Source organism: Bombina bombina, chromosome 2 (genome assembly GCF_027579735.1).
Source record: "Bombina bombina isolate aBomBom1 chromosome 2, aBomBom1.pri, whole genome shotgun sequence".
Taxonomy (NCBI): Eukaryota; Metazoa; Chordata; class Amphibia; order Anura; family Bombinatoridae; genus Bombina; species Bombina bombina.
Window position 1 is genome coordinate 498,841,562 of NC_069500.1, and position 11,574 is coordinate 498,853,135.

Here is an 11,574-nt window from a genome sequence, read left to right on the forward strand (position 1 = left end):
GCGGAGAAGGTCCTGTTCCAGACGGAGAAGTCTTCTTCCAGGCGGCGACCTCTTCTTCTTCCAGGATTCAGCCGGCGCGGAGTGGAGGAGTTGAAGACCGATGACCGCGGAGCTGAAGACCGTCCATCTGGAACTGAAGATCGGCGATGCTGGAACTGAAGATCGGCGAAGCTGGAATGGAAGACCGGAGTGTGGAGGATCCTCTTCATACGATCGCCGCTGTACACTGAATAGGAATTCAAGGTACGCGATTAAAAATGGCGTCCCTTGAATTCCTATTGGCTGATTTGAGCCTTCAAATTCAAATCAGCCAATCGGATGCGAGCTACTTTAATTCTATTGGCTGATTTGAATAGCCAATAGAATAAGAGCTACTGTAATTCTATTGGCTATTCTAATCGCGTACCTTGAATTCCTATTCAGTGTACGGCGGCGATCGTATGAAGAGGATCCTCCATGCTCCGGCTCCGGTCTTCAGTTCCAGCGTCGCCGATCTTCAGTTCCAGCATCGCCGGTCTTCAGTTCCAGATGGACGGTCTTCAGCTCCGCGGTCATCGGTCTTCAACTCCTCCGCTCCGCGCCGGCTGTATCCTGGAAGAAGAAGAGGTCACCGCCTGGAAGAAGACTTCTCCGCCTGGAACAGGACCTTCTCTGCCGGTCTTCAGGACAGGTAAGGAGCACTTGGGGGTTAGACTTAGGTTTTTTTTAAGGGGGGATTGGGTGGGTTAGAGTAGGGGTATGTGGGTGGTGGGTTGTAATGGGGGGGGTGGTTGTTCTTTTTTTTTTTACAGGTAAAAGAGCTGATTACTTTGGAGCAATGCCCCACAAAAGGCCCTTTTAAGGGCTGGTAATAGAGCTGATTACTTTTTGTAATTTAGATTAGGTTAACGAATTTTATTTATTTTGGGGGCTTTGTTATTTTATCAGGGGATTAGATCAGCTGTAATTAGCTTAACATTCTTGTAATCTTTTTTTTATTTTTTGTAATTTAGTGGGTTTTTTTTGTAATTTAGTTTAGTGTATTTAATTGTATTTTAGTTTAGATATTTGTAGTTTATTTAATTAATTTATTGATAGTGTAGGTGTATTTGTAACTTAGGTTAGGATTTATTTTACAGGTAATTTGGTAATTATTTTAAGTATAATATATATATAAAATAATAATGATTATGACGAAATCCTCTCTGGTCATAATGGAAGACAGATTAGTAGAATTCACACAGAATCACATAACTTACTGATCTCTATGCATCAAAAGTACTTTGTCTAAGATAGTATAATAACAATAATCGACAACTGTCACCAAGCCTATAAGATAGAAATGATTAACATTAGAATGTAAAAGTCCCACATAGGACCCAATGGATATTGGCAAATAAACACACCCTTTTATCTCATAGGTTATACTTGAGGATGATGCTGATATGTCACTCCTACACTGAAAGGTGTTAGGTAATTGCTGACAGGCTAAAAATGAACCATCCCTCGCGACAATATAACACATCAACAGCAATAATGCTATATCTCATTTTCTGATGTCTATCATACTTCCAATAAATATAAATACTAAATCGTAAACCGGAGATTCCTATTAGAATCATTATGTTAAAATGTAACCTATAACGAGACCAAGTAAAACCGCATAACACCATTTGCAGAAATAAGTATACAATGATCATTCATCTAGTTATAACGGGAGACACAGCATAAGTACTCACACAGAACTATATACAGAATTTTTCGTTACTCAATACAGACGCAGCTCTGTGTAATATATGTGTGATAAATATAATCAATATCGACCGTAAAATACATAAGATAGAAATGATTGACATAACAGTGTAAACACGATACATAGAATCTATTGGCTACTGGGAACGGACACACCTCCTTTACAAATATTAAATAGCAAACTAAAGATTCTCTTTAGAACCATTATTCAAAATATAACCCATAACGAGAACAAGCAAAACCGCATAATACCATTTGCGGAAATAAGTATACAATGATCATTTATCTGGCTATAGCGGGAAACATTGTATTGGTACTCACACAAAAACATATATGGTATTTCTCGTTATTCAATTCAGACGCAGCTTTGTGTATCATATGTTTGACAAAAATAACCAATAACGATCGTTAAACATATAAGATAGAAATTACCGACATGATAATGTAAACACGATACAGAGAATCTATTGGTTACTGGGAGCAGACACACCTCCTTATCCAATAGGTCACAGCTGGTGATGACACCAATATGTTATTCTTACACTGAAAGGTGTAAGATAGCTGCTGATAGGTTGACATGATTTGGAAAAATGTAATCGGCCATGTGATTGGCTGATGATCCTTTAAAAGCCGTGTGTGGCGGTCGGACCGGACGCCTCTGAAAAAGCAGTTGCGAAACGCGCGTCAGACGTTTGCACTGCTCCTCTCCTACCTCCGGTTGTTTTAGCTCTAATTGTTGGCCTCTTTTAGGCACCTTATCCTCTACTTTAAACCTTAGAATTTAAAACTTTTGCTTATTTAACTTAACAAATATTAGCCTGTAATGTTACTGACTTAGGCTGCTTTCAGCCCGACCTTGTTGGAGTGATATGCTCATATTTAGGCTATTGTTATTGTTAAATTCTTGTGGTACCATTTAAATTCTGGAAACTATTCCGTTATAATTCTACTAGTGCTTGCTTGCCTAAGCGATAGTTAGCATAAAAACACTTTATTGATTTAGACTATGTTTAGTCTCATTCTAGTAAAATGGATAAATATAGGCTAACCGCTTCTTACAAGCTTTCATTAGCTTAGACCAATTGTGGAATAATATAACCAGAGTCATATATTCCCTTATATTAACCCACATATTCCTACATTTTTGGGGGAATACCCTATAATATAAATAATGGAAAATTAGGATTATTGGGGAAACTCTAAATGGAATGTTCGAGTGTACAATTGAGGATATTCACATATTATTGTTTAAGCTATCCACCGGACTCTGTGATACAGACTGATCACTGTATCACACTGGAGAGGAGCCTTTGCGTACCGAGTATCACTCGGACACATTTTTATTTATTTGGTTGTTGTTTTATTCTCACTGGTGGAAAACTCCACTCCTTTTTTTAATAAAATTGATATAAAAGTTAAGTTTTAACAAATACACGACACACCACACTACCTATAGTAATGGTTTCGACCCCCAACAAGTGTGCCCAATATGCTTTACTTTTTCTGTCCTTTTCCTTATTAAACAATTATTTTAAGTAGGTAGCTATTAAATAGATTATTTTATTGTATTTTAGTTTAGATATTTGTAGTTTATTTAATTTATTGATAGTGTAGGTGTATTTGTAACTTAGGTTAGGATTTATTTTAAAGGTAAATTGGTAATTATTTTAATTAGGTAGCTATTAAATAGTTATTAACTATTTAATAGCTATTGTACCTAGTTAAAATAAATACCAAGTTACCTGTAAAATAAATATAAACCCTAAAATAGCTACAATGTAATTATTAATTATATTGTAGCTATCTTAGGGTTTATTTTATAGGTAAGTATTTAGATTTAAATAGTAATAATTTAGTTAATATTATTAATATTATTTAGATTTATTTTAATAATAATTAAGTTAGGGGTGTTAGAGATAGATAGGGTTAATATAGTTAATATATAATATAATAACTATATTAATTATTAACTATATTAATAATATATATAATATAATAACTATATTAACTATATTAACCCTAATATAATTAGGGTTAATATAGTTAATATAGGTGGCGGCGGTGTAGGGGGGTCAGATTAGTGGTTAATATATTTAATATAGGTGGCGGCGGTGTAGGGGGATTAGATTAGGGGGTAATACATTTATTATAGGTGGTGGCGGTGTAGGGGGATTAGATTACAGGTAAAAGAGCTGATTACTTTGTGACGATGCCCCGCAAAAGGCCCTTTTAAGGGCTGGTAAAAGAGCTGGTTACTTTGGGGCAATGCCCCGCAAAAGGCCCTTTTAATGGCTGGTAATAGAGCTGGTTACTTTGGGGCAATGCCACGCAAAAGGCCCTTTTCAGGGCTATTTGTAGGGTTAGACTTAGGTTTAGTGGTAGGGAAATTTTAGTATTTTAGGGGTTAATAAATTTATTATAGGTGGCGGCGGTATAGGGGGATTAGATTAGGGGTTAATAATTTTAATATAGGTGGCGACGGTGTAAGGCGGTCAGATTAGGGGGTAGTACATATAATATAGGTGGCGGCGGTGTAGGGGGCTCACATTAGGGGTTAATATAGTTTAAATAGGTGGCAGCGGTGTAGGGGGATCATATTAGGGGGTAATATAGTTTAAATTGGTGGTGGTGGTGTAGGGGGATTATATTACAGGCAAAAGAGATGATTACTATGTGACAATGCCCCGCAAAAGGCCCTTTTAAGGGCTGGTAATAGAGCTGGTTACTTTGGGGCAATGCCCCGCAAAAGGCCCTTTTAAGGGCTGGTAATAGAGCTGGTTACTTTGGGGCAATGCCATGCAAAAAGCCCTTTTCAGGGCTATTTTTAATTTAGTTTAGGGTAGGGACATTTTAGTATTTTAGGGGGTAAGACATTTAATATAGGTGGTGGCGGTGTAGGGGGATTAGATTAGGGGTTAATACATTTAATATAGGTGGCGGAGGTGTAGGGGGATTAGATTAGGGGGTAATATAGTTAAAATAGATGGCGGCGGTGTAGGGGGCTCACATTAGGGGGCAATAATTTTAATATAGATGGCGGCGGTGTAGGGGGATTACATTAGGGGTTAATAATTTTAATGTATGTGGCGGCGGTGTAGGGGGATCACATTAGGGGGTTAGACATTTAATGTAGGTGGCGGCGGGGTCCGGGAGCGGCGGTTTAGGGGTTAAACACTTTATTAGTGATGCGGCGGGGGATCGCGGTTGATAGACATTGCGCATGCGTTAGGTGTTAGGTTTTATTTGGCAGGTAGTTTAGGGAGTTACGGGGCTCCAATACTCAGCGTAAGGCTTACTATGCCTGCAATTTGTGGCGAGGTGAAAATGGAGTAAGATTTCTCCATTTTCGCCACGTAAGTCCTTACGCTGTATATTGGATACCAAACTGCGCAGGTTTGGTATACCTGTCTATGGGCCAAAAAACTACAGCCGAAGGCAGAAATATACGAACGTAACTTCTATGTTACACCGTATATGTGATACCAAACCAGCGCAAATGTTGGCGTCGCCGGCTTTTGCGGGCGACGATTTATATCGGATCGGGCCCCTGAAGTAAATAAGAAAGTTGTTTAAAATTACATGCTCTATCTGAATCATGAAAGAAAAAAATGTGGGTTTTATGTCCCTTTAAATTAGATGAAAACATGTAAAAACATATTTATGCAATATTCATATTTACTAAAGGTTTTAACTATGTATTTACTGTAAATATTTCAGATTCCAATGTTCTGCACATAGCAGAATATGTTCTATGTATTAATAAATATATATTCCTATATGTATCTGTATGTATCTATAACTATATATAATAATCTATATATATGTATAGATATATATTGTACCAAAAAAATATCAGGAATATTTAGAAATATGTATTTATGAATAAATAGAACATATTCTGTAATGTGCAGAACATTGGGATGTAAAATATTCCGATTTTCATGTATGGTTAGCACAAATAAGAATATGCAATCGTGTTTGCGTGAGAGTGAGGTGTTATTTTTCCACTTTTTGTTTCTCTATTGATTTCTTTGGGGGAATACGTGAATGCACATGCAATATTCTAAGCTTGGATTTTTCTAGGCTGGTTAGTGCAATAGCGAAAACAGTTTACTTTCAACTCATAATAAGAGCGCAACCCGACAAGCACAAAAAGCTTGAGCGTTAATTTGCGCTCCACTCTAGACCTTAGTATTGTAAGATTCTAATTGCGGCTCCACTAAAACCTGTTTAGTAACGTGATATTCTGAACACATCTCCTCTAAAACACTCCTCTAAAACACATTGATAATATTCAAACCACTGTTTCCCAGTTGTAAATGTAAAAGGGAAACCAAAAGTTGCAGTTACAAACAGAAAGTAGACAGTGCGGGTTTAATATGTACAGTAATATTAGGTTTTATACCACAAAAAAACATGAATAAAAATAAATTACGTTTATTTAAAATAATAAAAGCAACATGTTTCTCAGATAACTGTTTCATCAAGTTATCTGAGAAATTACTCTTTCATGAGGGTTCATTATCTTACAATTAAATAACAAATAGTGTCCTAGGACTTGACAATTAAAAATGGGAACATGATTTTGTTTTGAGTTATTTGCTATTGCATAGCTTTTAACTTCCTTTTCCTTTTCTTCTAGCACATGATCTCATCCTGAACATTGTCAGTATTTTAAGACTAAATTAATCTCTTCACTTCTCTCCTCATCTGAAATGGAAATAAGGAACTGGACTGTGGTGTCTGAATTTTTCCTTTTGGGCTTTACCGATAGAAAGGAGCTACATTTCCCTCTCTTTGTGTTGTTTTCAGCTATATATGTTCTTACAATCCTTGGTAATATTGGTATGGCTGCCATTATATGGACATCTTCTCAATTTCATGTTGCCATGTACTTATTTCTCTTTAATCTCTCCCTAGTTGATGCCTGTTTCTCTACTTCTGTTAGCCCTAAAATGTTAGCCAATTTGTTAATGAAGACATCTAGCATATCACTTTTAGAATGTGCCACTCAGTTGTATTTTGCTGTGACTTTTGGGACCTCAGAATGTTTTCTTCTCTTATTTATGGCCTATGACAGGTATGTGGCCATATGCAGCCCCCTGAGTTATTCAGTCATCATGACCAACCAGCACTGCCTTATACTAGCAGCAGTATCACATATCATAGGCTTTCTTCACTCTCTCATCCACACCATTGCCACCTTTAGCATTCCCTTCTGCAAGCCTGATATCCACCACTTCTTTTGTGATATCCAACCACTCTTGAAGCTCTCTTGTGGAGAAACAACTACCAATGAGATCCTGTTATTCATGTTCACTGGCTCTATCACCATTTGTTGCCTCCTGACCATACTTGTATCTTACTTCTGCATCTTGTGTGCTGTCTTTAAGATCAGTTCTGCTGGTGTAAGGTACAGAACTTTCTCCACTTGTTCCTCTCATATTACATCTGTCTTGTTATATTATGGGAGTATCCTGTTCATGTATTTAAGACCAAATTCCAAATATAAAGATCAAGATTTATCCGGATCTGTTTTTTACTCACTAGTAATACCTTTGTTGAACCCTTTCATATACAGCCTTAGGAACAGAGATGTGAAAAATGTAATTAGGAAAACCCTAGCATTAAGAATATTTTATTGCAATCGTATATAATGTGATGAAAATTCTTTAAAAAATGCTTTGTGTACCTTATTGGACAAATATTATCTGAGAACTGTATTTAAATCTTAGCTGAATAGTTCAGATACATTTTGCCAAGAAATAAAAACTGGAATATGGGAAAGGAAAACAATTGCTCCATGGTACAATCATTTACCAAAGCTGTCAGTTTCCTTGTGCTTTAGTCTTACATTGTAGGTTTTATTGGATAGTTGTAATCACAAACAATGCACAAGTAGTGATGTCGCAAACCTAAAATTTTGCGTTCGCGAACGGCGAACGCAAACTTCCTCAAATGTCCGCGAACCAGCGAACCGGCCGAACCGCCATTGACTTCAATGGGCAGGCAAATTTTAAAACCCACAGGGACTCTTTCTGGCCACAATAGTGATTGAAAAGTTGTTTCAAGGGGACTAACACCTGGACTGTGGCATGCCGGAGGGGATCCATGGCAAAACTCCCATGGAAAATTACATAGTTGATGCAGAGTCTGCTTTTAAGCCTTAAAGGGCCTAAATCACCTAACATTCCTAAATTGTTTGGAATAACGTGCTTTAAAACATCAGGTATGATGTTGTATCGATCAGGTAGTGTAAGGGTTATGCCCGCTTCACAGTGACAGACCAAACTCCCCGTTTAACGCACCCAAACAACCGCAAACAGTCCATTTGCACAACCACGAGATCGATAGATTTGATAGATAGATACTTAGATTACATAGATCAATAGATGCATGCAATATACATTTGATAGATACCAATTACATAGATCAAAAGATGCAATATACATTTGATAGATACGAATTACATAGATCAAAAGATGCAATTTACATTTGATAGATACAAATTACATAGATCAAAAGAGGCAATATACATTTGATAGATACGAATTACATCGATCAATAGATGCAATATACATTTGATAGATACGAATTGCATAGATCAATAGATGCAATATACATTTGATAGATATGAATTGCATAGATCAATAGATGCAATATACATTTGATAGATACGATTGATAGTTAGATAGATTTGATAGATAAATAGCTAATTTGAAAGATATATAATTTCCCAGACAGAGAATTACAAAGACGTGCGGTCTGTGACCCATGGTAAGGTTACTTCCTTTTGCACAATCGAGTATACCAGTTGCAGAGGTTCTGACCCTGCATTCTGGCTGTACCTCCCCCTGCAAGAGAGATCTGTTACAGAATCTGTGGGCCTGTATGCAAAGAGCTGGCCTGCCTGAAAGGAGCAGCAAGGCAGATCAAAAGATGCAATATACATTTGATAGATACGAATTACATAGATCAAAAGATGCAATATATGGGTGGCGGAGCCAACAGCCGAAGCAAGTGGATGCAACTTTTATGAGCTTATGTACCCACAAACGTAATCTCTGGTTCTCTGTTTTATATACACATCTACCTATTGTCCTGTATAGAGCCTAGTATTAGCGAAGTATAGACTTATGCCAATGCTTTTATGTACGGACTATTAAAGATAACAATATAGAGGTTTAAGTTAACGTCAAAAATGTTTTCCCTTACTCTCACTGCACCTGTGTATAATAGATTGTTATGTGTTACCTTAGTTAACTAATTTTACTCCATAGAGCTCAGTTTAGATAATCTATATATACAAGAGGGGAAAAGTGCTTTGGCTACTATACAGGAATATGCCCTATCTGAGTGGGGTTAGGCAGGAATTAAGCCTTTTATGTTTATACTAATGCTAGTAAGTCTTGGTTTTATATATGTGGCCACTAGTCTTATGCACTATATCTTAATCAGAGGATTTAGCCCCAGCTGCCTAGAGCGGTACCACCTTGGCGACTAGCTTTAAACGTGTACATCTACATTTTATATCCAAATGTTCTTCCTATGCAGCCACATAATGTATGTATGATATATGCTGAGAGTCGTTAGTTTTGCAGCTGGGTAGTACTTGTGTCTGTTACTTGCATAATTGTTTTCTATGAGTAGTCTTCTATTGGGGCCTGAGTTGCCTTAAGAGAAGACCTTCTGAACGGAACATAATGTACTATCTAGCTTGTTTTATATATCCCTCATGACATTTGATTCTCATAGGCTTCTGTGCTAATCTCTTTCAGTGCCCTGTGCCCCCTCCTTCATACCAGGATTCATAGTTATTCTAGGCACATTAGATGCTTAAGTAGGATATATCATCAGCACATGCTTCACAGTCATAGTATCTTTCTGCCTAACAGCTGTATTCTGGGGCCTTTGACAAGCTCCAGCATTATTCCTAAAACATTACCAACCTGTTGTAATGATTGCATTTATATGTTAGTTTTGAGGATATGAATGTTTATGTTTATATGTTCTAGTTCTCACCTCTTCTCGTTATAGTTCATTTTATTGAAAAAGGGAGTTGGTTTGAGATTTAGATCGCCCCTAGTCTAGTTAGACTACTGCAAATGCTTTTTTTTGCTTCTGAGTTGCTGCGTGCAGTTTAGGACTTATTGTTTTTATTTAAGTTCCTGGATCAAGTGGAAGGTATAACTATGCTTATCCACTAGCTGTTAAATTATACTACTATATATCTTAGTTACTAAATGACAATGTTTGTAAAAGGAATATGTCATTATCAATATTTTAAGTGCACATAGTTATCTTATGCCTATGTCACTGAGCTTTGTTATTTATGTTTGTCTTATGTTTGTTATCTATCTTATAAGCATGTCAAGTGTTATTTTTTACCCACCCCTATATAGGGGTACTCTCTCTACTTAGTCCACTCATGTCCCCTGCTAAGAAGGGCATACCCCCTATGTAGAATCTATTGGTAGCACAAATTTTGTGCCCATACTGAGCTCCTCTCTTCCCTTTCCCGCCGGTACATGTTGCCTGCGGGTCATATCCCTATTCCTTTTCCCCACATCGCTTATAGCTAGCATTTCCCCAGGAGAGGAGCTCACCCAGAAGCCTCCTATGCCCCATACTTTCTAATATCCCCCTACTACCATAACTTTAGTATCGCTAAAAACCAGCATACTCCCCCAATCTTCTGTCCCATAGTTTACAAATCCTGCTGTGATATCAGTAATTAGCTATTTTAAGCCTCGATAACGCTCCTTTACTAACTTTTATACCATCACCCTTATAGGTACAACCATATTATTGGAGGGGAAATTTAAAGGCAGAGACTAACCTAATTCACACTATGTTTAGATATAATTTTGTTTTGATGGTCCCGGGATCCCTTCACTTGAATACTCCTAAGCTCTTATCACCTACCTTAAGCTACCTACACTTATTTTAGGCTCCACCCCCCCACTCTTCCACCGCCTTCCCTATATACATAGCGGTGCTTACCCGCTGAATCTCCCTTCCCCCCCTATATATCTCAGCCCAAAAGTGGCTGACATGTATGCTAGTTCTCCACAGGCTGATATCTTTGACTCAGATAATCTATCGACTGTTCTCTATAGTTCTGTGGAGATTAATCGTTAATAGTATAACAAAAAATGAAGTTATATTCTATCTCGCCTAAACTCTTGTCTATATTTATGCTAAGATTGGATATGTATTTATCTTGTCACATATATATTTTGTATTTTTTTCTTTTTGTCCTCTAATAATGTCAGTTTATAGACATTGTTTTACTCACTCTGATGTAACATTGGCCTTAGGGCGAATCTTGTTTATGAATATATATTCCAACTTCAATAAAAAAATATTTTGAAAAAAAAAAAAAAAAAAAGATGCAATATACATTTGATAGATACGAATTACATAGATCAAAAGATGCATAATATACATTTGATAGATACGAATTACATGGATCAAAAGATGCAATATACATTTAATAGATACGAATTACATAGATCAAAAGATGCAATATACATATCAAAAGATGCAATATACATTTGATAGATACGAATAACATAGATCAAAAGATGCAATATACATTTGATCGATACGAATTACAGAGATCAATAGATGCAATATATATTTGATTGATACGATTGATAGTTATATAATTTCCCTGACAGAGTATAACAATTAGACATGTGGCTGGGACCCATGGTAAGGTTACTTCCTTTTGCACAATCGAGTATACCAGTTGCAGAGGTTCTGACCCTGCATTCTGGCTGCACCTCTCCCTGCAAGAGAGATCTGTTACAGAGTCTGTGGGCCTGTATGTAAAGAGCT

General features: G+C 36.9%; 1 protein-coding gene across 1 annotated transcript; it reads left to right on the forward strand.

The window, feature by feature from the left end:
• Positions 1 to 6,446: 6,446 nt before the first annotated feature.
• LOC128647039 (olfactory receptor 1102-like) lies at positions 6,447 to 7,388 on the forward strand. The gene has a single exon (XM_053699851.1). The coding sequence runs from the start codon at positions 6,447 to 6,449 to the stop codon at positions 7,386 to 7,388; it is 942 nt and encodes a 313-aa protein (XP_053555826.1).
• The last annotated feature ends 4,186 nt before the right edge of the window (positions 7,389 to 11,574 follow it).